The sequence below is a fragment of the Pelobates fuscus genome, chromosome 5 (assembly GCF_036172605.1).
Source record: "Pelobates fuscus isolate aPelFus1 chromosome 5, aPelFus1.pri, whole genome shotgun sequence".
NCBI lineage: Eukaryota > Metazoa > Chordata > Amphibia > Anura > Pelobatidae > Pelobates > Pelobates fuscus.
The window spans coordinates 192,167,436-192,195,401 of record NC_086321.1 but is presented as its reverse complement, the minus strand read 5'-3'; the positions used below and the strand labels follow the sequence as shown (position 1 = coordinate 192,195,401).

At 45.1% G+C, this 27,966-nt stretch overlaps 1 protein-coding gene and 1 long non-coding RNA gene across 3 annotated transcripts in view; one reads left to right on the top strand and one right to left on the bottom strand.

Moving 5' to 3' along the window:
- The window catches only part of CARMIL3 (capping protein regulator and myosin 1 linker 3), a 99,738-nt gene that overhangs the window by 22,995 nt on the left and 48,777 nt on the right, over positions 1-27,966 (top strand). For both annotated transcript variants that reach the window (XM_063454867.1, XM_063454868.1), the window contains 4 exons: positions 129-188; positions 290-408; positions 1,504-1,604; positions 5,223-5,293. In XM_063454867.1, the coding sequence (XP_063310937.1) occupies positions 129-188; positions 290-408; positions 1,504-1,604; positions 5,223-5,293 (351 nt within the window). The remainder of the gene's footprint in view (positions 1-128; positions 189-289; positions 409-1,503; positions 1,605-5,222; positions 5,294-27,966) is intronic.
- LOC134611227 (uncharacterized) lies at positions 112-21,711 on the bottom strand. The gene is made up of 2 exons (XR_010090887.1): positions 21,623-21,711; positions 112-663 (listed from the first exon to the last, which is right to left on the bottom strand). It is a non-coding gene; the product is annotated as an uncharacterized LOC134611227 (long non-coding RNA).

Here is a 27,966-nt window from a genome sequence, read left to right as displayed (position 1 = left end):
CCCCATTCTGTCCATCTCTCACTCTCTGCTCTTTTATTCCAAGTTTATCTCTTCTAGTCATCTTGTTCTCTTGTCTGTATTTCCACCTGTTTTTTCTTTTTTTCTCATGTCTTTCTTGCCTTTTATAGATTGAAAGCTCTTTCAGTGTGTTGGAGATCCGATCTCTTACAGCCATCACAATCAGTCAGGTAATGTATTGGTGAAGTTATATCTTAGGAAAGTGTGTCTACCTCTATATTGGGTGGGCACGTGAGCCAATTACTTACATAAAACCATTTTTATTTTGCAGATTCTTATTGAGACCGAGAAAGGAAGCTTCCAGCTGACACTTAGTGCACAGAACACTGACCAGCTCATTAACTGCATCCAGGCCACATTATCCAAAATATTCCCTTCTCCAGACACAGTGTAAGTCCACTCTGGTTTAATAAACGCTTCTCGTTCTGTCATACTAACAATGTATGTGGTAGTAATTTGCCTGATGGTTTATCTAGATCACTGGTTTTTTAACTTTTGGTACATTTACCACTTAGTATACTTTGAACTGTCGGGGGAGAATTCACAACTTCCATTTCCAGCTGTATAAATAGTTGATGTTCTGCTTTCCACATTTGTAGTAATATGATTAGTGCACAAATAATGGTTTGGAGCTTTTATTGCTTGCTTTTTTCCAGATCAATAAAAAAGGAAACATTAAATAGGAAAGGTTAAATATGACAGGCACAATTATTTTTGTCAGCGATACAAACAGTATTATTTTATGAAAATATGTGCTTACGTAACATTCCACAATACATTCTAGAAATGGATGTATTTGCACATGCAATACTGTAGTGGCGGAGTTAGGTGACATAGGAGACTACTCTTTGAATGCAGTGGTTGTGCGAGGTGAGATTGGTGCCTTCTCTGGTTTGTATGTATTGGTATAGTGAAATAGAATCAACGATTATTCTTTTGTCAGTTTGTAGTGTTAGATTGAGGTATGATTGGTGACTAATCACTATTATTATTATTAGCATTTATACATCTGCAACATAATCCACAGCGCTTTACAATTATAGAATGGGGACATATAACAAAAAGTAATGGCATTATTGTTGAGCTAGAGTGAGATGGAATTATTTTGTATGGGACAGTGGTAGCTATAAGTGGGGAAAATTCTTGGTCTGTATGTAGTGGTGGGGTAAAATAGATTGACATGTATGTAATGGTGGAGTGAGATTGAATCTTAGCTACATACATTTGGTGAATTACAAACATACTTTATATCAGTATAATCTTTGTCTTGTCTTGATGCCAGCACAAACAATTCTAAAACAGCAGAACAAAAATTTTTTATACATCACCCAAGCCCACTCTGGCAAGTACATTATACCCAGAGCAGAACCTAGCACAACTAATCCGCAGCATACCGATCAATGCCAGGCTGTGGCCCACGGAGATAACAATATGAGTGACCTGTGCTCTCCAGTATTTATTGGGCTCTTACCCTTCTTCTTCCAGGTGTCTAGTCAGGCGTCAGTATCCTGAATCTGCAGACAGTTCCAGGAATACATCACCAAGCTCTGACACTGCAGGTTTTGCAGTAACACCCGGCATCTGCGGTAAGTTACTGTGCAGTTAGTGTGAATGCAGTAATGTTAATATAGAGTACATGGTAGATATATTTCTTTAAAGAGGAAAACCAGGTTCTCGTGGTAAGGGATGATAAATTGTAGCTGGTAGTTGGCAATCAGGAGCCTCTGGAGAGGAGATAGAGGACCAGCAGCCTGTGTTTTAATGTAAGCTAACTAGTGACTACTCCAAAGGCAGAGCTTGTTGTATAAAAGTGGTTATATTTTTACAGCTTTACTGTACATTGCTGATTATCTGGCAGATCGTTTGTTCACTATTAAAACTTGGGCTTGCGTTTCTCCTCCACTAACTTCTTCTTTTTCTTTTCGCACCTGGTTCAGTATCCCTGAATGTGGCTGTATCAACATGTTCTGGTTGATTAAACTAGCACGACACTAAGCACCAAAACAAACTTAGCTTACTGAAGTGAGTATAGATCGGGGTGCCAAAAGGTAGATCCCCAGATGTTGTAGAACTACAACTCCCATGATGCGTTGCATGCCTTTAGAATGACAAAGCATTATGGTAGCTGTAGTTTTAAAACATTTGGGGATCTACCTTTTGGACACCCCTGGTATAAATTATGCACCTGCAATCCGTCTTTGCATTTTTCTGCCATTAAGGAGTTAAAATAATTTTGTTTATGTAGCCCTAATCCCGGCCTCCCTTACCTTCAGTTCTGTTAGTAACCTGCTAAAGCCTGCATCAGCCTACTCAGTGTGTCTGAAACTCAATTAACAGAGCAGGAAACAAGGACTTTCAAAGTAAACACTAGATGTGTGTACAAATGAGTTTCAGCTGCTCCCAAAGTAATCAATCCATCCAGGTTTTTCCTGTCGAATCTTATTCAATGAATTGATCAGTGAATAAGACTGCATAGGTAAATTCTGGACAAACGAATTTGTTCAGGTGCAGATTAAAAGGCATAAAAAAAGCATAAAAGGCATGTGTGCACATGTCTAGCAAACAAAGTGCAAAGTCAGTTTGTGTGTCTGTCAGTCAGTGAGTGTGTGTCTGTGTGTGTGTCTGTCAGCAAGTATGTGTCTGTCTGTCTCAGTGAGAATGTGTGTCTGTCTGTCAGTGAGTATGTGTGTGTATGTCTGTATGTGTGTCTGTCAGTGAGTATGTGTGTGTGTCTGTCTGTGAGTATGTGTGTGTGTGTGTGTGTCTGTCAGTGTGTGTCTGTCAGCAGGGCCGGATTAACATAGGGGCTGATGGAGCTGTAGCTCCAGGCCCAGACCCATGGAATAGGCCCATTTAAAAAATAAAAAATAAATTGAAAAGCCTTTTTTTTTTTTTTTTTTTTTTTTACACACTACTCTTAGGTTTGCCACCTGACTGGTATTTTACCAGCACAGACGGTATTTGAGGCTGCCTGGCCGTGCTGGTATTACAGTAATACCGGCAATACAAATGCAGATATTTTTCTCAGTATAAACGGAGATTACTCTGTAAAACCAGTACCAGCCAGTAGGGGTCACTGTGTGTGGAGAGAGGCAGGGATAGGAAGTTACAGCATATCCCTCCCTGCCTCTCTCTACTCACTGATCCGCGGGGGAGGAGCTACACAGCACAGAGAGTTCAGACAGCAGCTCCCAGCCTGCAGAGACAGACTTCAGCTCAGGGAAGTGAGGGATGAGGGGGAAGGCAGCAGGGAGACATGGGGACACTGAGACACTAGGGGACACTGAGACACTAGGGAACACTGGGAGACCTGTGGACACTGGGAGACATAGGGAAATTGGGAGGCACTTTCGGACACGAAGACACTAGGGACACAGTGTCTCCATGTCTCACAATGTCCCCATGTCTCCCAGCCAGTGTCCCTAGTGTCTCAGTGTCCCCATGGCTCCCAGTATCTGTGTCCCCATGTCTCTCAGTGTCCCTAGTGTCTCAGTGTACCCATGGCTCCCAGTGTCCCCAAATGTCTGTGTCCCCATGTCTCCCAGTGTCTGTGTCCCCATTCTCTGTGTCCCTAGTGTCTGTGTCCCCATTTCTCCCAGTGTCCCCAAATGTCTGTGTCCCCATGTCTCCCAGTGAGACTAGGAGACTGGGCGACATGGGGACACTGACACTGTGATACATAGGGACACTGATGCAAGGCTGGCCTTCCAATTCTTTGGACAGACATGTCCCCTTTTTTGGGCATGTTCGCCCCTTTTCGCAGGTCTGGTCACGTGGTTCGCATCAGTGGCCCACCACCATGCCCATTGACTTCACTGGACACTGCTGTTAGGGGGTATGGATTTACTTGAAAGATGAAAGCATAAATTAGAGAGAGATTAGCATAGTGTATGTGTTTTCTTATAGCTTCATCCTTTGAGTTTCCCTCCAACACCATCTCCATCAGATACATGATGCTTGGAGGTATGATGGTTTTAGTGTTTTTAGTCGATAAGATTCTGTAATTAGGCCCATCATAATTGTCAGCACCAGGCCCAATGGGCTCTTAGTCTGGCCCTGTCTGTCAGTGAGTATGTGTGTGTCTGTCAGTGAGTATTTGTGTGTGTGTGCAGCCCACATAAACTTAAACCTTGTTTATGTGGCCCGTGCCACACTTTGAGTTTGACATGCTTGATGTAAGCTGTCAGTCACAGCCAGGGAAAGTGTAGCTAGGGCTGCATAAACAGAAACAACGTGATTTAACACCCAAATGGCAGCTAATTGAGCACTGAGATTGCAGGGGCATGATCTATACACCAAAATGGCTTTATTAAAGGAACACTATAGTCACCAGAACCACACCAGCTTAGTGATTCTGGTGTCTATAGCCTGTCCCTGTAGGCTTTTCAATGTAAACACTGGCTTATCAGAGAAAACGCAGTGTTTACATCAGTGCATAGGAACACTTCTAGTGACAGTAACTCAGACAGACACTAGAGTTGCTTCCTATTTCAGTGGTGCATAGGGTGCAGCCCTGGTATTCTGCGTCTCCATACTCTGATTCAATACACCTCTTTGAGGAGATGCTGATTGTCAAAGTGCTGCATTTTGCCACACATGCGCAATAGCCTCCTATTGCTTTGCCATGAGACAGCATTGGATTGGCTGAGAGCATCAAGATCGATGATCTCAGCCATGGAAGCATGGTTTGGTGTGACAAGGGAGAAAAAGTAAGTTTAAACACCTTTTAAAAAACCATCTGAGGAGGCCGGGAGCTAAACAGCTCATAGTGTTAAACACAGTTTAACACTATAGTGTTAGGAATGCATGTTTGTATTCCTGACACTATACTGTTCCTTTAAGCATATGTTATTTTAGGACTTAGATTATGCCTAACAGATAGAAATAGTTGATGTACACAACAGTTTATCACATATGATGGCTGTGAACAGTGTTTTCAAATACGTTGACCACTTTATTATTAGAGTGGACTTGCTACTGTTTCAGTGTTATACCTCACAGCTTTGGGAAGATAGAGGTTTGACAGTAAGTGGGTGTTCAAACAGAGAAGAGTCAACAAGCAAGGTAATGAGGTAAAGGAGTCATATATTTTGTACAGTTGATGACTTCTCACCTTTATTTTGCCTAGGTTAATAAATCAGATGGGAGGATTTAGTGGGTTATGATTTAATGTATATAAATTGTTCTTTTGTTACCCTTCGTAGGTGGATTTTCAGAGACGTATGCTGCATTATGTGATTATAATGGAGTCTGCTGCAGGGAGGAAGTTCAGTGGGTGAGTGAAATCGATGGTGCTAATTATAATTTAACAGAATTCATATGCTAAAGTGGGCAAAGGAATATCAAAATATTTTTTTAAAATGTATCCAATACTGCAAAAGCAAACTCTGAGGCTCTAGATCAGGCTTGGGCAACTTATTTTTTTACTCCTGTGCCAAAACAAGATCTTGAAGTCCCTTGGCATGCTAATCCTATTTTTTTTTTTTAAATTGAGGTATGTATGTTGCCGTATTGTGCTTATGTTATTTCTAGGTGCTGCAGTTGCTTTGTAGCATTGTATTTGTGCATATGTGGCCTGTTGTATTAAATATGTTCATGAGTAGTTTGTGATATTGTGTCTAATACCTATAAATGGGGGCTGTGTATATGGGCTGCTTGTGAAATTGTGTGTGAATGATATGTCACATTGTGTGTTTGGTGGTGTGTATGTGTGGAGCTGCATGTGAGAGGCTGCTTGTGGGGTTGTGTGCACATATGTGGATTGTCAGTGGCGTTGTGTTTGTGGGGACTGTGTGTTTGTTTGTGTGTGGGCTGTTTGTATTATTAGTATAAGGGGAGGCTGATTCTGCAGCTCTGTGTATATCTAACAGTGTGGATGGTTTCCTTGGGATCTAGTGGGGATCGAGCTGGCCAGGTACAGGTCAAGGGCAGGAACTGCGATAGCTGCCGCGGGCTGCTCTCTTCCAGTGCGGATTCCCATTCACAAGTGCTGGGAGGAAGTGAGCAATGTGTAAATTGAGCGTTGTCCCTCACCACCTGCAGTCACCGCTTGACTTGCACTAGCAAATATCTGCAGTGCCACTGGGACTCCTGATAGGCCAGAGCCTGTTTGTCCCTGGCAGCCTTGAGTGTCGTGCAACGCCACATTGAGTGTCATGCATGGCACATGTGCCATAGGGTCCTGACCCTTGCTCTAGATTCTTATGCCAGAATCAAGATGCATTGCAGCAGTGATGTCAGATAAATTGTAACTGAATATGTTAATGCAAGAACTGTCTGGCAGCACGTGAAATGTAGAACATACAAATCAAGTCATCATGACACCAGTAGCCTTGACATGGCAATCTTCAGTAGAATGTAAGAGCAATTAACAAGTTAAGTTAAGAACCAGGCAAAGGTTCCATGAATAAGTAGCACACACATACACTAAAGCCTACCCTACGTTCAAATCTGACCTTGATAACCAAAACATTATTTTCTCACTTTAGGTTGGTAAAGTGGTCAAAATCCAAATTTCATAAATCATTTTCTATCTGCCTGTATCTCTGCCAGTTGTTGTCTTAAAACCTCACAAAGTTGAAACCAGTATACTGAGATCCCAAGGTAAACAACAAAACAAACTGGCGCATTTGCAGACTTTTCAACTTCATAACAGACAGCCAAGTGCACTGATGATTCCAATGCTTGACAAGTGTATACTTAATCTATTATGTTCCATGTGGATATTGCAATTTGTGTTTCCCTAAGGTACCTTTGAATGGATGTTTCATACGAAACATACTCTAATTATCTGAAATATTCGTTATTTGTTTGAAAAATAATTTTTTAAGTCTTTTGAGGTGTTGAGTTTGCTTGTTTGATGGTCCTGTTAAAGTGTTGATAACATCTCTTGGCAGCATTGTGATCACAGAAACTGAAATGTGTCACATCAGGAATAGGGCACACAATCACCAATCCAATAATGGTAAATGTGATGAAAATATGGAATAGATTGATTGTGGTTGCATCAACATCATTCACAGTTCATCAGCGGCAATTAACACAGGGCTTGACAAATTTGCTTGGAATCTAGGAGCCAGCTAAAAAAGTTAGTCAAAAATACAATTCTTAAAGGGACACTATAGATGCACAGGGATGTTTTAGCCACGAGGCTGACAAGGCATTTTCCAGGGGGCAGCAAAAAGAGCCGCCCCCAAGTGCCCAGGGCAAATGTCTTGTTTGCCTTGCGGCTAACAGTCCAGGCGGGCGGCGCTGGCGATGGAGCACTTTCCCCTGAGCTGTCTGTTCAGCTCCCTCGCGCACCGCAGAGTGATGCCGGGAGCCAGAATATGACGCGGTGCGCAAGGGAGCTGAGCAGACAGCTCAGGGGAAAGTGCTCCCTCGCCAGCGCCGCCCGCCCAGCAGCCACTGGACCCCCAGGGAAAGGGAGAACCTCCCCCCCCCAGCATTCCCAAAGGTAAGGAGGCTGGGGGAGTTGAATAAAAAAAAATACACAAGTGAGTGTGTGTGTGAGTGTGAGTGTGTGTGTCTGTGTGTTAGTGTGTGAGTGTTTGTGTGTGTGTGTGTGTGTGTGAATGTGTGTGTGTGTCTGTTAGTGAGTGTGTGTGTGTGTCTGTTAGTGAATGTGTATGTCTGTTAGCTAGTGTATGCGTGTCTGTCAATGAATGTGTGTGTATTTAGAAGGAGGGCAGGGAAGGGGGGGTGCCTGAGTTTTGTCCTGGCTAGGGCAGCACAAAACCAGGATACACCACTGTAGACGCCAGAACCACTACAGCTTAATGTAGTTGTTTTGAAGGCCATATGCTGTCCCAGAATTATTTTCAATGTAAACACTGACTTTTCAGAGAAAAGGCAGTGTTTATATTACTGCCTAGTAGCACCTTTAGTGACAGTCACTCAGACAACCTCTAGATGTGCTTCCTGGGTCAGGGCTGCATAGTGTGCATTTATTCAATGCATCTCTGTGAGTAGGAGTTGATTGGGGCAGCGTGGCGTTTTGCCACACATGCGCAATAGTCTCCATATGCTTTCCTATGGGGAAGCATTGGATTTGCTGAGATTGTCAAGATTGATAATCTCAGCCATGGAGGTTGGGCCAGCCACGGCGTTATCCAGCGTGGGAAAATAGGTGAGTAAAAACACCTTTCCAATGTTAACATACACACTCACTGACAGATACACACTTACTGAGAAAGACAAGCACTGACAGAGAGACACACACTTTCTGACAATGACAAACACGAACAGACACACACACACTGATTTGATAAACACACTCACTGACAGAGACACAAACACAGAATTGATATACACACACTCACTACAGAGAGACACATACACACTCACTGACAGAGAGACACAGATAGACACACACACTTACTCACTGATTTGACACACAAACTGATACTGCAAAACTTACACTTACTTACTAATTATAACTTTTTTAAATTTAAGTCCACCCAGCTTTCCCCGGGATCCAGTGGGACTGCTGTCATCTCCCTGCTTTGCTCCCTTTAGTGAGCCGCGGGCTAGACTGATGTAATAACCCAGCTCCCGGCATCACTGAAGGGCGAGTGAGGGAGCACAGCGGGGAGGTTAACGCCCACCTGCCACCTGTCAGCCTTCTTCAGTTCTCCATGAGCCAGACGGCCGGCCGGCTTCCCACCTCAGCCCACCTCAGCCGACTGAGTGCCTCCAATCTCAGGCAGTTGGCTCATGGAGGGCTGAGGCGGGCAGCCGGGGGCTGAAGGGGCCCACAAATCCCAGGTGCCAGGGCAGATTTCCTAGTCGCCATGGCGACCTGGTGCCTGGAATTTGTCATGCCCTGAATTAATATATAGATAAATACCAGATATGACATTGTAATCTACAAATAGATTAACCTTACCTTTGCAGGCCTTAAACTACCTATAGGGATCCAGGAAGCCTGTGAGGGCTGGTCATGGAAGATCTTCTTATCTTCCCTGATATGTACCAGGCCCTGATTTTGTGTTGCCAGTGCAAAACTTTATTTTTATCTGACACTAGTGATGTCGCGAACATAAAATTTTCCGCCATAGACTTCAATAGGCAGGCGAATTTTAAAGAAATGGTGATTACTGTGTCCAGTGCGCTTATAGGTATATTAGAGTGATACAAGAAGCAGCTACACACTCTGGTGCAGTGGCGGATCCAGGGGGGGGGCAACGGGGCAATTGCCCCCCCCGAGAATACCGACGGTCTCCCTCTCCCCTCCCCTGCCAGCCCTGCAATGTGCGTGCAGACCGGAGGGGAGATCACAGATCTCCCTCCCCGGTCCGCAGGCACTGTGCTGGCGGCCGGCGGGGGAGGGAGGGAGTGAGAGGGAGGACCCGGAGGTCAGACTGCAGCTCCTCCGAGTCCTCCTCTTGCGAGATTTGGAGCGTTGCCGCAGTTACCACGGCAACGCTCCAAATCTCGCGAGAGTGAACTCTAGCCCGGGAGCGTGGGCTAGAGTTCACTCTCCCCACTGGGACCACCAATGAATCGCCCACCGGACCACCAGGGAAATGTCCCCCCTCCCCCCAGTAAAGGTAAGAAGGGAGGGGGGACATAGAATATTTATTTAAATAAAAAATATATATATATATTAAAAAAAAAAAAAGCCCCCATACCCTTATATTACACCCATACTGCCCCCATACACCCATACTGCCCCCATACACACACACTGCCCCCATACACCCATACTGCCCCCCATACACCCATACTGCCCCCCATACACACACACTGCCCCCATACACCCATACTGCCCCCCATACACCCATACTGCCCCCCATACACTCACACTGCCCCCCATACACCCACACTGCCCCCCATACACCCATACTGCCCCCCATACACACACACTGCCCCCCATACACCCATACTGCCCCCCATACACCCACACTGTCCCCAATAAACCCACACTGCCCCCATACACCCATACTGCCCCCCATACACCCATACTGCCCCCATACACACACACTGCCCCCATACACCCATACTGCCCCCCATACACCCATACTGCCCCCCATACACTCACACTGCCCCCATACACCCACACTGCCCCCCATACTGCCCCCCATACACACACACTGCCCCCATACACCCATACTGCCCCCCATACACCCATACTGCCCCCCATACACCCACACTGTCCCCAATAAACCCACACTGCCCCCATACACCCACACTGCCCCCATACACTCATACTGCCCCCCATACACACACACTGCCCCATACACACACACTGCCCCCCATACACCCATACTGCCCCCCATACACCCACACTGTCCCCAATAAACCCACACTGCCCCAATAAACCCACACTGCCCCCATACACCCACACTGCCCCCATACACCCATACTGCCCCCCATACACACACACTGCCCCCCATACACCCACACTGCCCCCCATACACCCATACTGCCCCCATACACACACACTGCCCCCATACACCCATACACACACACTGCCCCCATACACACACACTGACCCACCTAGACCTGTACTGCCCCCCATACTGCCCCCTCATACACACACACTGCCCCCATACACACACACTGCCCCCCATACACACACACTGCCCCCCATACACACACACTGCCCCCCATACACACACACTGCCCCCATACACTGCCGCCCCATATACACACATTGCCCACACTCACACATACACTGCAATACTCACACACACACACTGCAACTGTTACACACACATACTGTCCCACACATACACTGCATCCCTGACATACACTGCCGCTCTCACACACGCTCACACACTGTCCCCCTCACACACACACTGCACCCCTTACACATTGCACCACTCACACACACTACTGCTCCTATGCACTACTACAGCCCCATTTCCCAGCAGACTTCAGGTAAGTTGTCAAACTGTTCTTAAACGGTTTGACTACTTACTCTGGGAGGGGGTTCCCGGCACTATAGACACCATAACCACTACACTGAGCTGTAGTGGTTATTGTGTCTGGATTATTTCTTTAAATAATCTACAAGTGCCCCTCCCGAGATCAGGCTCTGGATCCGCCACTGCTCTGGTGGGTGTTCTCTTTCCCCCACTCAATATAGAAGTGAATCAAAGTGAATCTAGTATGAACTGGATAAAAATCCAGACCTTACTAGTCCAGTGAGTGGAGCGCTATATATTTACACTTACCCTGATTTAGGGTTAAATCTCAGATGTATGTTGGTACATAGAAGTGAAACAAAAACAATACACACAATATAGTGTAAATCTGTAGATAAATGAGGATATTGTGATAATTTGTCAATAATCAAACTCACATGGATTAGAGCCTCAAACAGGACAGGCTCAAATCACTTCCACAGTAGTGTCGTATGGAGACACTGCACCCTTTAATCTGGATTGAATTTCCTCAGGGAAAAGGGAGAGAAAAAAGGTGTATTATGGTTTAAACTTGCAATTGCACATACAGTGGTTATGGTAGTGCTCACCTTTTTCTGAGCCAGTGAGAACCTGGCTCTGGATAGTAGACTTGGGTGCCTCTGGAGGGGGGCACCAACCCTTCTTTTAGCAGCAAGGTAAAATGAAAAGCCAATGGGATGTAGTAAAAAAATAATACATTTATTCTAAGTTTAAAATCAAAAGATTATAAAACAATGTTGAATAAGTAAAAGATAAGTATAAAGTCCCAATTGATGGCTTCAGGCGAATTTTGAAAACCCACAGGGACTCTTTCTGGCCACAATAGTGATGGAAAAGTTATTTCAAGGGGACTAACACCTGGACTGTGGCATGCCGGAGGGGGATCCATGGCAAAACTCCCATGGAAAATTACATAGTTGATGCAGAGTCTGGTTTTAATCCATAAAGGGCATAAATCACCTAACATTCCTAAATTGTTTGGAATAACGTGCTTTAAAACATCAGGTATGATGTTGTATCGATCAGGTAGTATAAGGGTTACGCCCGCTTCACAGTGACAGACCAAACTCCCCATTTAACGCACCGCAAACAACCGCAAACAGTGCATTTGCACAACCGCAAACTCCCCATTTGCACAAGGTTGGATACCAAGCTAGCCATGTCCCGTTCCTTGTCCTCACTGATGTCATTGAAGGTCTCTTCCTCCACCCAGCCACGTACAACACCATGGGTCCCCGAAAGGTGACAACAAGCCCCCTGTATTTTTTTTTTAAATGTACACTACTGTTACACCAGATATGAGTTGCACTGGTGTGACACTGTGCCCTGGCAGGCCCTGAAACTCACACGTGTGAAGGAAACTAACTGCTATTATATTATAGTCAACAAAGTTTTTTGTTTTTTAGATACAAGCTATTGTGCCCCCAAAACGTTTGTGTGTGGGGGTGCTTGAATGAGGTGGGCCAATGGGAGCCTGAATCAACTTTTGGCTCCCACTGCCCCTTTAAGAGCAAGCTCGTGACTCGAGCCGTGCTCCTAGTGCCAGGCGGGCCACGTGACCGATCACTGCGGTCAGTGCACGCGGCTAAGTCAGAAGAGGAGATCCAGCCACGCGCGGCTGGAGGCAGGAGTGATCCAGCCACGCGCGGCTCAAGCTTAGGAGCCAGGTCGGTCCCAGGATAAGGTAAATACAGCCACAACCACTTATCCTAATCACACACCTTTCCTAACGTCCTATCCCATTAAAAGCATATTACCGCGTTGTGACGAGAGCAATCTCGCCACATTGCATTGGAGAAGCCTGGTTGCCCGCCTGCTGCCTTTGGACTATGGACCAGACTTTTAAAAGACTTATTTTCCCTGCAGAAAGGCTTACTCGTGCCTTTCTGCCGGGGTGTTCGGTAGATTTTATCTACCGAACCAACTACCGAAGGCGCGACCACCCGGGAGCTGGAGTGTGCCGCCAATTGACCACCCTGAAGCTGCGGTTAACCGCAGCTTAATTGACGAATGCAGGGTGGTCTTTGTTCGTTTACCGAACACGTGGCGGCGGCCATTTTAAAAGTCCCGTACGGCCAGCGGTGTTCGGCACTTAAACTATGGAACTAAAAACGGACACTTATTTGCACGAACACCGCTGAGCCGTCTGCCGCCTGGTTCCTGTTCGTACAGTTTAACGAACACATGTCCATTTGGTATTTTATGTGAATGTGTTAACCCAGATAGCTATGTCATGGAACCCCTTCGTGTAGTTAAAGACTTTGGCTCCATGGCAATTGAACTGTGTGAATAGGATCTGAGCGCTATTCGGTAATTTTGTGCGCTCAGATCCCAGCGATCTGGGGATATGTGAAATGTCTGTATTTTATGTAGAAAAGGTGACTTTATGTATTTTAAAGTATTTTACTGTCTTTGTGTCCCCACGTGTATAATGGAGTCTTGCCTCTGTCCTGGGAGATAATTGAATGACTTCTCAATTATCTCCAGGATAGAGGGAGGGAATTAGGATGCATTGTGGGGATGTTTTACTGCTGTGTGTCTGTAATTGGTGTATGTCTGTCCCTTGTCACAGTCTTCCATCTGGTCCCCTATGGGAGTGTCCACCAGGTGGGAGACTTGCATTAATTCTGGGCGGGTAGCCCTGAATAAACCAGACCACTGCTTGACCTTCAACACGGAGCTCTGTCTCGTCTTTGGGGGGATTCACTGTATGCTGTTAGAGACTGATTGCCAGGAGTGTAAGCCGCTTGGGAGCTTTTCCTGTTCGTCTGCTAGCAGCTATTCGTGAGGTTCCGGTTCGGGAGTTTGGAGTGCTACCTTGTTCCCTTGTATGCAGTTCGGGAGTTTGGTGAATTCACTTGTATTCAATTCGGGAGTTTGGTGTTCTACAGTAGCTGCCTTTATATCTGAAAGGGGAATATCGCCTAAACGGATTTTAAACCCTTGTCTGCTGAAACGGTCCGTAACAATTGGTGGCAAGCGGCGGGATCGTTCCTACAGCCAGAAGGACAGCTACAGGAGACACCATTTCTTTGGATTTACAAGTTAAGGGCAACGCATGTCCCAGTACAGCGACCCTAAAAGCAACAGAATGGAACCAGCAGTGGAGTACAGATACTCTGTAGAGGAATTTGACCGTATCATGTGGTTGCGGCTGAACTTCTTCGGACCCAATCCAGCTGAGAAATATGTGCAGTCCATGAGAAACCTAGTGTTCAAGAATCTGCAACACCGGGCAGAAAGAGAAGGTCAGCTGGCACGTTGGGAGGAACTCCAGCGGCAAGTACTGCAGGGAATTGGGAGCCCAGTCTCCATTCCCCAGCGGCAGTGTGATATGCCGGGAATTGGGAGCCCAGTCTCCATTCCCCAGCGGCAGTGTGATATGCCGGGAATTGGGAGCCCAGTCTCCATTCCCCAGCTGTAGTGTGAGATGCCGGGAATTGGGAGCCCAGTCTCCATTCCCCAGCGGCAGTGTGAAGTGCAGGGAGAGGAGAGCAGCGTCCTCCCTCCCCAGCGGCAGGCTGAGTTACAGGGGGCAGAGGTAGTTGTTCCTGCCCTCCAGCAGCAGCGTGATTTTTTGGGAATTGGGAGCCCAGTCTCCATTCCCCAGCGGCCGAGTGATGTGCCGGGAATTGGGAGCCCAGTCTCCATTCCCCAGCGGCAGAGTGTCCAGCAGGGAATAGAGAGCCCAGTCTCCTTTCCCCTGCAGCAGGACACTTTATTGGGAGTAGAGACAGTCTGTCTCCCTCCCTCGCGGCTGGAAGTATGTATGGGAGAGGAGCTTGCTACCCCCTCTCCCCAGCGGCAGATTATCAATGTGCAGGGAATAGAGAGCCCAGTCTCCTTTCCCCAGCAGCAGGACACTGTATTAGGAGTAGAGACAGTCGGTCTCCCTCCACAGAGGCTGGAAGTATGTATGGGAGAGGAGCTTGCTACCCCCTCTCCTAATGTGCAGGGAATAGAGAGCCCAGTCTCCTTTCCCCAGCGGCAGTGTGTTCTATCGAGAGAGGAGCCTGCTACCCCCTCTCCCCAGCGACAGCTTAGTGTACAAGGGGGAGACTGTAAGCCCCACACCTGTGCAGATGGGACCGTGGTCTCTGCACTTCCAGCACAGGGGGTAGGGACGGTCGGTCCTGCCCCCCACCGACAGGGCTGTTTAGCCAAAGGGGAGACAGTCGATCTCCAGCAGCAGAGCTGTGTAACTAAAGGGGAGACAGTCGGCCTCCAGCAGCAGAGCTGTGCAGCTAAAGGGGAGACAGTCGGTCTCCAGCAACCAGACTACTCCCGTGGTAGTGCTGGCACCAGGGCAGAGTACCGCTGGTCTCTGCCCACTCAGCAACCCACCAAGGCAGCCTACCAGTCCCCCACACAGCCGTGGTGAGGCACCTGGACCTGGACAAGTTTCTCCTCTACCCAGGTGTAGTAACCAGTTATTGTGGGTGGGCTGTAGTGCTGTTTCTGTTTTGTGGGTGGGCTGCTGGACTAACAAGGGCACTGACCGGCAGGAGGTCAGATACCCTGTTAGTCTGTTTGGAAAAGGGGACAAATGTGACGAGAGCAATCTCGCCACATTGCATTGGAGAAGCCTGGTTGCCCGCCTGCTGCCTTTGGACTATGGACCAGACTTTTAAAAGACTTATTTTCCCTGCAGAAAGGCTTACTCGTGCCTTTCTGCCGGGGTGTTCGGTAGATTTTATCTACCGAACCAACTACCGAAGGCGCGACCACCCGGGAGCTGGAGTGTGCCGCCAATTGACCACCCTGAAGCTGCGGTTAACCGCAGCTTAATTGACGAATGCAGGGTGGTCTTTGTTCGTTTACCGAACACGTGGCGGCGGCCATTTTAAAAGTCCCGTACGGCCAGCGGTATTCGGCACTTAAACTATGGAACTAAAAACGGACACTTATTTGCACGAACACCGCTGAGCCGTCCGCCGCCTGGTTCCTGTTCATACAGTTTAACGAGCACATGTCCATTTGGTATTTTATGTGAATGTGTTAACCCAGATAGCTATGTCATGGAGCCCCTTCGTGTAGTTAAAGACTTTGGCTCCATGGCAATTGAACTGTGTGAATAGGATCTGAGCGCTATTCGGTAGTTTTGTGCGCTCAGATCCCAGCTATCTGGGGATATGTGAAATGTCTGTATTTTATGTAGAAAAGGTGACTTTATGTATTTTAAAGTATTTTACTGTCTTTGTGTCCCCACGTGTATAATGGAGTCTTGCCTCTGTCCTGGGAGATAATTGAATGACTTCTCAATTATCTCCAGGATAGAGGGAGGGAATTAGGATGCATTGTGGGGATGTTTTACTGCTGTGTGTCTGTAATTGGTGTATGTCTGTCCCTTGTCACAGTCTTCCATCTGGTCCCCTAGGGGAGTGTCCACCAGGTGGGAGACTTGCATAAATGCTGGGCGGGTAGCCCTGAATAAACCAGACCACTGCTTGACGTTCAACACGGAGCTCTGTCTCGTCTTTGGGAGGATTCACTGTATGCTGTTAGAGACTGATTGCCAGGAGTGTAAGCCGCTTGGGAGCTTTTCCTGTTCGTCTGCTAGCAGCTATTCGTGAGGTTCCGGTTCGGGAGTTTGGAGTGCTACCTTATTCCCTTGTATGCAGTTCGGGAGTTTGGTGAATTCACTTGTATTCAATTCGGGAGTTTGGTGTTCTACAGTAGCTGCCTTTATATCTGAAAGGGGAATATCGCCTAAACTGATTTTAAACCCTTGTCTGCTGAAACGGTCCGTAACACACGTATTTAATAAAACAGATAGACCCCCTACTTCATCCAGGTTACCGATCGATGGTTCGATATTCTGAGCCCTCTCTGATTTACTGTACACGACTATTCGATATTCCCACACATTTTATATAGCATTTTATGTTTGTTTGAGACCACCTTAAAAATATTGGATATCGCAAAAAATCATGATCACTATATACTTTCTCTACAAACCTCTAAAACAAACCAAACTACTCATCCATCCACTATACCACTTTATCCCACCTAGAACTAGTGCCCAGTTAAAATACTTGACTCTTACTTACCCACACTCAGTCATGCCACACACATTTCACCACTACTCTCACTGAATCCCTCTGACTACGGCTAAATTCATCTTCTACATCAGAACACTACTCCTAAGATTGGGTTGTATCCATGTCTTGGGTCTTTCATTTAGAATAGGGGCAGCTTCGGTCTCCTTCAACACTGACACTCCAGTGCATATTATTAAAAGATTGGGCAGATGGAAATCCTCAGTCTACAACCGATATATTCTTAATCCCGAGAAAGAAATGAGGAAAGCTTTTAAAAGTTTGGCTTTGTAAATTTGATGCAATAAGTGTGTTTTTCTTTAATACCTTTTCACCCTCTTTGCATGAACCCGATTTACATATATTACTAATATGTTTCTGAACATATATATTATATTATTCACTCACTCACTCTCTGGGCCGGCCTAAGACATCATGCTGCCTAGGTCCAACGATAAATGACTATGGGGGATAATGTATAATAAACACAGGTTACTGGCTATGGGGGGATAATGTATAATAAGCACAGGTTACTGGCTATGGGGGGATAATGTATAATAAACACAGGTTACTGGCTATGGGAGGATAATGTATATTAAACACAGGTTACTGGCTATGGGAGGATAATGTATAATAAGCACAGGTTACTGGCTATGGGGGGGGATAATGTATAATAAACACAGGTTACTGGCTATGGGGGGATAATGTATTATAAACACAGGTTACTGGCTATGGAGGATAATGTATAATAAACACAAACACAAAAAAAAAAAGAATGCAGCTTCAGAATTAATCTAAATTGTATGCTGTCTAGGAGGTGGGAGGGTCTGGGAGGGAGGGTCTGCTGCTGATTGGCTGGAATGCGTCTGCTGACTGTGAGGTACAGGGTAAAAGTTTACTCAATGATGACGAATAGGGGGCGGACCGAACATTGCATATGTTCGCCGTCTGTGGTGAACGCGAACACGCTATGTTCGCCGGGAACTATCCGCCGGCGAACCGTTCGGGACATCACTATTTGACACTCATAGCTCACCCATGCACCAATCTGTGCCCCATACATAAACTCACTGGATCATACTAACTCCCTTACACACAGATTTACTGACACACTCAGTTGCAAGCACACACACACACAGTGTGACCTATACAAATACAGTTACCCATACACACTCACTGACATGCAAACAGTGACTCCAACACACTCACTGACACACAGTTATCCATGCAAACATACTGACAAGCACACAGAGTTGCTCATGCAAACATACTGACACTCTCAGTACCAGAAACTGCATGGATACCAGGACAGGTCTGGTGATGCCCAGAGTCTCGGCCGCCTGCATATTACATCATTATTTATCCTGGAGGGATTTAGAATTCAGAATATTGTGAGAAGCAACTGGCTTCCGTCGCTCCTCACTCCTACCAACTGCTCTTCCATGGAAGTTAATATATAAAATAAACGCCTATAGCAGCCCCTATGAAATTTTCAGGTGGACCAGTGCAGCTCCTCCATTCAGTGGGCAGTAAAGCAGCAAAAATGTTTAACTAATTTAAGGTATTACAGGCAGCCGCCAGCCCCAGACTGAAGCACCTGTGCGAAACCTACCATTGTTTTTTAAATATTGTGTCATTGCCTAAAGAATGGAGAGGGCAGAACTGAGAAATGGTAAAATGTGATTGAGGCTTAAATGATGACAGAAAATTTGAAGACTTTCGGGTACCCCATCGGACATTGACACCTCCTTCTCCACCCCCCTTCGCTATACCTCTGGAGAGCCACACAATGGGATGGAGTAGATTAAGAGGAGTAGGGGAGGGTGGTGACAAAATTTACCTCTGTGGAAAAATATCCTTGCACTGGACTTGATTGAGCATTACATAAACGCTGCACCTGTATTAACCCTATGCCATCTTGTATTAACCCTCCACCCGCTCTGCATTGAATCCTGCACCCACCTCAATAACTCCACACTGTTCTGTATAATTATTTCCAAATCTGATAAATTAAAGTGACACTGTCACAAATTATATAATTGGAGGTGTTATTTATCTCTCAATATAAGACCGGGACTTACAATGAAATGGTGCAGTCTCTGTCAGCCCCAGTCAGAGAAACCGATGCTAACGATAATCTTTTAATGTAAAAACAAATCAGCCTAATGGTAGAAACACATATATGCTTAGAATATTTACACACATAGATCCACCTAGTACTATAACACTCATTTACTGGCCAGCCATTGAGAGAGTGTTGAAGAGGGAGACAAAAGGTCTTGAGAGTGTGTTCTCTATATAGAGAAAGCACTGGAACCATATCCTAATTCTGCAAACTGCCTCATGACAGTGCCTGAAACACATGACTGTTCCGACAAAAACAAGACAGTTGGCAGCTATGCTATATGTGGAATATTCACAAAGTCAGTATGTATGATCTATAGTATAGTATGCAACATCCAAGAAAAAAGCAGTGTGTGAGACATAACTGACTTGTATTTGTTGGAAGACAACATTAGGTAATGCTAACTGCCTGTATATCACAAGTGTGTCACTGTGTTCTTATGCATGATACAATGCTATCTTGGTGGACAAACAAACCATCTCATGTGTTTGTGATTGACAGCTGAGACAGCAATATCATAGGCCATCATCATATGTTAGAAATCTAACAAAATTCAGAATGTGTTGGTCAAGAACAACGCAGAGTACTTGTTTGATCTTCATGTCCATGTGTTGTGTGCTAAATTTAAATTCTATATTGCACAGTCTTAAGGTGGTTTTTATACCAAAAATAGCCTAGGTGATGTTTCATACCTCCTGGCACTTTGTCAAAATGGTCACGCACAATTGGGGAATGTTAAAAATAGAAAGCTCTAAAGAATGGAACTGCCTGAATACATTTCAAGACAGTCTTTACAACCTCTGTAACAAGCCATATTTTCAAGATAATCGTGCTTGATCAAAATGAAGTCTGTCATATCTGTAGGATGTGGATCCAAATAATCAAGTGACTATCTTAGTTGTGTGCCAGTGTTATGCAAATAAACCATATTGTGAAATTTGTGGTTTTCTGCCTATCTCCTGAAATTACCTGGATTTTTTTCTTGCTATTTGAAAATGTTTATTGTTTGGGTTTTTTTTAGAACAAAAGGGGAGGGGTCTTTGTAACCCTCCCCTTTTGTTCTAAAAAACAAACAATACAAATTTTAAAATAGAAAAAAAACATCAAGGCATATTATCAATTATCACAATCACACAGATGTTCACAATGGTTGCATAATATGTGTATAAAGAATTGTTGCAACAGTGTAGATGTCAGTACAAATCTATTTCTATACACCTCTTTATTGGTTCAGTGCCCTTTGGTCCTAGAGTGTGAACAGGATCCTTTCTAAATGAAAAGAGATACATGTGGGTGCGTCACGCGGTCTGGCAACTGACATAATTAGAACACAGGTACACTCTGGTGTTCAGATGGGTTTTAACTGTGGTACCAATGATAGCTGTCAAAGGCCAAAGTGTGGATTCAACAAAGTTCAATATAACATAGTATATTATAATATAGTATATTATAACATAATATATTAGGGTGCTGATATCCATGCGCTCCAAATTTCCAAAGAGACTTGGGTGGGAGAAAAGATGTGTTCATAAATGTTTTGTTGGTCAATTTCATTAAGAAAGTTGGGAATAGAAGGGGCAGGGGGGATTTCAAGGCTCTTGCCCACTTTGTTTTTCCAATTTAGATCCTTGTCCATCTCTGTGCGGGAGCAGATTCAAGGAAGGGTGTGGAGTCCAAGAGCAACTGGTAACACATGGAATCCGGTTTACAATGTGGGGGAGTTTTGCATTTATACAGAGTTGCTCCCATATCGTTAGGTCTGATGTGGAAAGGAGTTTTTTACCTCAAAAATAAGAAAAATGAGAGGTTACAGGTATAGCATGTTTAGAAGATAATGTAACAAAATCAGCTAGTCCCGATTGAGAGAATAAATGATAGGAGTAATAATACTCCTATCACTGCATCAATACCCCTTTCATACCAGTAATACCCTCCTCACTGCATCAATACCCCCCTCACATCATCAATAGCCCCCCTCACTCTATCAATACCCCCCCACTGCATCAATACCCCCCTCACTGCATCAATACTCCTCTCACACCAGTAATACCCCCTCACCACATCAATAACCCCCTCACTGCATCAATAACCCCCTCACTAAATCAATACCCCCCTCACTCAATCAATACCCCCTCACTCAATCAATACTCCCCTCACTCAATCAATACCCCCTCACTCAATCAATAGCCCCTCACTCAATCAATACCCCTTCACTGCATCAATACTCCTCTCACACCAGTAATACCCCCCTCACTGCATCAATGCCCCCCTCACTGCATCAATACCCACTCACTCAATCAATACCCCCCCTCACTCAATCAATACCCCTTCACTGCATCAATAACCCCCCTCACTCCATCAATACCCCCCTCACTGCATCAATAACCCCCCTCACTCAATCAATACCCCCTTCACTCCATCAATAACCCCCCTCACTCCATCAATACCCCCCCTCACTCAATCAATACCCCCTTCCTTTAGCTCACTGACACACACACACACACACACACTACATAGTATATAAACCCTACCTGGCACTGGAGGCTGTGGGAGATGACATTCTCTCTGGGAGTCCATTTCAAGGCCTCTTCCTGCAGAAAGGTCCCCTGTTTGAGTGTGGGAGGTGGTGCTTCCAAACAGGGGTGCAGCTTACATGCAGGGCGGAGCTAACATGCTGTGCCGCGGAATAAGTGCTGCTGGGAATCAGAAAAGGAGACTCAGTGCTCCCTCCGGCCGCCAGCAGCCTTAATGTGGCTGCTCCAGCACCAGCCTCCTGAATTCTGTGACAGCTTCTGTCAGTAAGAGGGAAACATTATTTAAATAGTACATTAGGGCTTCCTGCCGGCCCCATGTGCCGCGGCCCACCGGGAAAATTCCCGGTATTCCGGTGGGCAAGTCCGGCCCTGCTCTAGAGCTAATACATAAAGAAGAGAGGGGAGCGGACACCCTTGCCACGTTCCATTTTTAACCTCGAGAGAGAAAACCCACCTGCTTGACTTGGGCTGAAGGATGGAAGCATAGTGCGAAAATGTGGTGAATAGTCTGGGCTGGAAATCCGATGGATCTTAATACTTGCTCCAAAAAGGTCCAGTCAAGGCAATCAAATACTTTTTCAGCATCCAACACTAACAAGAGACTATCCCTGCTCGAACCTCTCAGTCGCTCCAACACCAGAGACAATTTACATGTGTTATCCAGTCACTGTCTACTGGCCACAAAGCAAGTTTGATCATCAGTTATTAGTTTTGGGAGCAGTGGGTTCAGTCTGTTAGCTACAATTTAGGCAGTGATCTTGGTGTCCGTGTTATGAAGGGATATGAGGCGGAAGTTTTTACATACATCATGGGATTTGTCAAGTTAGGGATTGTAATGATGGTTGCTAATAACATTTCTTTTGAAAGGTACCTGAATCAGAGGCAACGTAGAAAAGCTACAGTAAAGCTATAATGCACTGCTTTACAAGATAGAGGGTCTTCAGAACTATATTCACAACAGCCCTGTCTGGTGAAAGAGGTACTTAGACACCCAGTCAAGTTTTTGAGACTTGGTCTGAAGTGCTTCAGAGTCCCCTTGTAGTAGCAAGTAGGCTGACCTGGTGGAGGTACTCAGGCTGAATACGAGTGCACGTCACATATTTATGGAGAATGTTCCATTAGTACCAACCTTTCTCTCAACAAAATGTAATAGTGTGTTTAGAAAGATACAGGTTATTTTATAGTAATATTGCCCCATTAAATGCTAATTAACATTTCCCCTGTTAATTTCCTAAATACAAAAAGCAGCAAAACAAAAAGACTAACTATAGCAGAAGGTAGTATTTATAAACAGCTATTCTGAGACAAAGTTCTAAAAGTGAAATAATCACCATGGAAACTGAAAGAATATTCCTTCTGGTAAGCTCGACTTCTATAAATTTGCCCTAGAATTGTTCTTTGCAAAGAACACCATTATTTTATTTAGTGTAAATGTACTCAAATGCTTAAAGGGACACTATGGGTACCCAGAGCACTTTTTCTCATTGAAGTGGTCAGGGTGTGGGTGCACTGTCCCCCCCATAATCCTGCAATATAAAACATTGCAGTTTTAGAGAGTGAGAGTCTACCAGACAGCCACTAGAGGCGCTTCCAACAGTTTTATAGAGTTTGACTCAATTAAATGACTCTGGATGTCCTCGCGCACTGCATTGGGACATCCAGCTTAAAGTAAAACCTCATAGGAAAGCATTGCGGCATTGCTTTCCCATAGGGAAGGCCTAATGCACACACGGCAGCAGCCAAACATGTGCATTAGGCCCCCCCAATGGATGACGTCAGAGGAAACACTGCATGACCCAGTGTCGAGGGACATCGGTCCTGGGATCTGGTAAATTATTAAACAGCCATTTGTAAGTTACATTCTTGTATTGCTTTACTCAATCATTGCTTTACTCAATACATATTCCTGGCTTTTGAGTAGTCTTCAATTTCCTTTCTACCAACTGAATGTCTACAGTCACTCGTTTTATAAAGCAGTAGCACATGTTCTACTCTACCAAGAACCCATATCATGTTGAGACTTGCTGAAAAGAGATTAAACATTTCACTGCCAGCAGGACTACAGAAATAGATAGTAAAGAATTGATTAACTCCTTTATTGCCTGAACAATTCAAAGAAAACAAGAACAACCCATCCCAACCAATTTCTATCGCTACCATACCTACTCCCTCTTGGGCTAATTTAAATGAGTGTGAAATTGTTTGGTAGCAGATTGGTTTTTATTGCATTATTTGCATAGTTTAGAAAGCTTTATCTTAAAGGGACACTGTAGGCACCCAGACCACTTCAGCTCATTAATGTTGTCTGGGTGCTGTTTCCTTTTTGCACCTAGTGCTGCAATGTTTACATTGCAGCAATAAGTCTACCCTCAGTGGCTGTTTACAGTTTTGTATTCCTGGCACTACAGTATCCCTTTAATCTAGAAGAACACACATGAATCCATAATACACAAGTCATGGGTCTGCTGTCTGAAAAATTCTGGTGTCCCACTGACATCCTAAAGCAATGTTGAGCATTAGTTCATATGTTTAGGGGTATCTAATATTTTTATGTTTAGGGGTATCTACTATTAGGGATATCTACTATTTTTTTCCGGGTGCTAATTAACATTTTGGTGACTGCATAAAAGGGAACCTATAGGCATTCAGACCACGTCATCTCATAGAAGTGGTCTCAGTGCAGTCTCCCTAACCCACTAAGTCCTGCAAAACATTTAATTTTTAGAGAAACTGCAGTGCTGATTTTGCAGGACTAATACTGCCTCCAGTGGCTGTCTATGGTCGGGTTTGAAGTGGCTGTCTATAGTGGGGTTTGAAGTGGCTGTCTATGGTGGGGTTTGAAGTGGCTGTCTATGGTGGGGTTTGAAGTGGCTGTCTATAGTGGGGTTTGAAGTGGCTGTCTATGGTGGGGTTTGAAGTGGCTGTCTATGGTGGGGTTTGAAGTGGCTGTCTATGGTGGGGTTTGAAGTGGCTGTCTATGGTGGGGTTTGAAGTGGCTGTCTATAGTAGGGTTTGAAGTGACTGTCTATAGTGGGGTTTGAAGTGGCTGTCTATGGTGGGGTTTGAAATGGCTGTCTATAGTGGGGTTTGAAGTAGCTGTCTATGGTCGGGTTTGAAGTGGCTGTCTATAGTGGGGTTTGAAGTGGCTGTCTATGGTGGGGTTTGAAGTGTTAACCATTCCAAGGCCAAGAAGAACATACAATCTTATTTGGATAAGTTCATAAGGTATGGTATCCTAAAATTCTGTACTTCCCCCTGGAACACCCCATTGTTGCCTGTTCAAAAGCCCGGTACAGATGAGTATCGCCCTGTGCAGGACTTGAGAGCAGTCAATGATGCGGTAGTGAGTATACATCCAGTTGTACCCAATCCATATAACCTGCTTGCTTTAATTCCGGGCGGGGCTACCTACTTCACAGTTTTGGATCTCAAAGATGCCTTCTTTTGCCTACGAATTGCTGCGGAAAGTCAGTGTATCTTTGCATTCCAATGGGAAAATGTTGTAACGGGCTCGAAACGCCAGATGACTTGGACAAGATTGCCCCAAGGGTTTAAGAATTCACCTACCCTATTTGGATCAGCTTTAAGTCAAGACTTACTGGATTTCAAGTCCATCGCAGGAGAATGTGTACTATTACAATACGTAGATGATTTGTTAATAGCGGCAGTTTCAAGAGAGATATGTCAGCAAGCAACACATGATCTACTGCACATTCTTTGGAAGGCAGGATACAAGGTGTCCAGGTAGAAAGCCCAGTTGTGTCAGCCAACTGTCAAGTATCTGGGATTCCATATCTCTGAAGGTCAAAGAATAATGGGGCCAGAAAGAAAAGAAGCTGTATGCCAAATACCAATACCCAAGAATAGAAGACAAGTGCGAGAGTTCTTGGGGGCAGCAGGCTTCTGTAGGATATGGATTCCCAGTTATGCGATATTGGCGAAACCTCTTTATGCAGCTATAAAAGGTACAGAACACAATCCCTTCCTGTGGACCCCTGAACAGCAAAAGGCATTTGAAGATGTGAAGAAGGCGTTGATGAGTGCCCCAGCTTTAGGTCTACCTGATCATACACATCCATTCTACTTATATGTACACGAGCAAAGAAGAATGGCTGTGGGAGTATTGACACAGTACTTGGGATCATGTACCTGTTGCATATATGTCCAAACAACTGGATGCAGTGGCCAGTGGTCTTCCACCTTGTCTAAGAGCTGTAGCTGCCGCCGCCCTGCTGATAGCCAAAGCTGATAAGCTCACTCTGGGTCAGGAACTCTACGTGCGAGTCCTGCACGCAGTACAGACATTGCTAGACTATAAAGGCAATCATTGGTTTAGCAATAGCCGCATGACTAAGTATCAAGCTATGTTATGTGAAAACCCGAGAGTGCATCTAGAGACTATTAACACCTTGAATCCAGCTACCCTTTTGCCACAACCTACTGAGAGTCAACATGATTGCCTGGAGGTGATGGATGAAGTGTTTTCAAGTAGACCGGACCTTCGTGATTTTCCCATCCAGAACCCTGATGTCCAGTAGTATACGGACGGCAGTAGTTATGTGAAAGAAGGGATATGCAGTGACAACCATAGACAAGGTGATAGAAGCTCGGCCATTGTCAAAAGGAACATCGGCACAGAAGGCCGAACTAATCGCACTCACACGAGCGTTACAATTGGCTGAAGGTTTGAGGGTGAACATCTACACGGACTCCAAGTATGCGTTTTTAACCACTCATGCCCATGGAGCTTTGTATAAAGAAAGAGGACTACTGAACTCAGAGGGTAAAGAAATCAAGTACGCAGCTGAGATATTACAACTACTGGAAGCCGTGTGGGAACCGAAAGAAGTTGGTATCATACATTGTCGAGCGCATCTGAAAGGTGATGGTGATGTAACCAAAGGAAATCGGATGGCAGATAATGCAGCTAAGCGTGCCGCTGAATCAGGAAAACAGGAGTATGTGGAACATATAGCTGCTCTTATACCGACCCCACTGTCTCAATGGACTCCAGTTTATACAGCTCAAGAAGAAGAGTGGTTAAAGACTGAAGCTGGGAAGTACCTGGAGAATAATTGGTATCAGTTAGAAGATGGAAGAATAGTCATTCCAGCATCACTAGCTGTAGAAATTGTCCAGAATTATCATAACGGGACACATTCTGGAAGAGATAGTATGGAAGAATCTCTCAGGAAACATTTCTGCATACCAAGATTGTCCAACTTGACTCAAGCCATTGTACGAAGATGTGTGATATGTGCCAAGAATAACGCAAGGCAAGGACCAGTGAAACCACCGGGAGTCCAGTATATGGGGGGACTCCCTATGACCGATCTTCAAATAGACTATATGGTAATGCCTAAATCCAGCGGACATCGCTACCTACTAGTAGTTGTGTGTACCTACTCAGGATGGGTAGAAGCATGTCCTACTCGTACAGAGAAAGCAGGAGAAGTTGTGCGATTTCTGTTGCGAGAAATAATACCCCGATATGGACTACCATGTTCTATAGGATCGGATAATGGTCCAGCCTTCGTTCACCAGTGCCTACAACAACTGACTCATATACTTGGTATTAAGTGAAAGCTTCATACGGCATATAGGCCTCAGAGCTCTGGGAAAGTGGAAAGGATGAACAGAACTATTAAGAACCAATTGGCAAAGATGTGTCAAGAAACTCAACTTAAATGGAATGTTCTTTTGCCAATAGCTTTGTTACGCATTCGTAGTACACCTACCAGAAGGATGGGTCTCTCACCTTTTGAAATTATGTATGGGCGTCCACCTCCTGTACTTGGTAACTTAAGGGGGGATTTAAGTCAGTTGGGAGAAGGAATTACCCGGCAGCAGGTTGTAAAGTTGGGTAAAACTATGGAGGAGGTACAGAAATGGGTACAAGATAGATTACCTGTGAATATTTATCCACCTGTCCATTGTTATCATCCAGGAGATAAAGTTTGGATAAAGGAGTGGAACAGTGTACCGTTGGGGCCAAAGTGGAGGGGTCCTTATGTTGTTCTTTTGTCTACCCCTACAGCTATAAAGGTGGCTGAAGTGACTCCGTGGATTCATCACTCCAGGGTTAAACCAGCAGCAGTAGATTCTTGGCAAGCTACACCAGATCCAGAGAATCCCTGCAAGATCCGGTTAAAGCGTGTAACTCAGTCGGAGTGACGAGGAGATATTGGGACTTCTAGAGTAATCAAAGAGATCAGCAAGTGGGTGTTTTGACGGCCATAATAAAGCCTGACCACCTACCCACGTTACATAGCCAGAGTGTCTTGAAGGGACCTCTGTGAAGGGAAGAGAGGACTTGAAGGACTCCATTCCTTGCAGCGCTT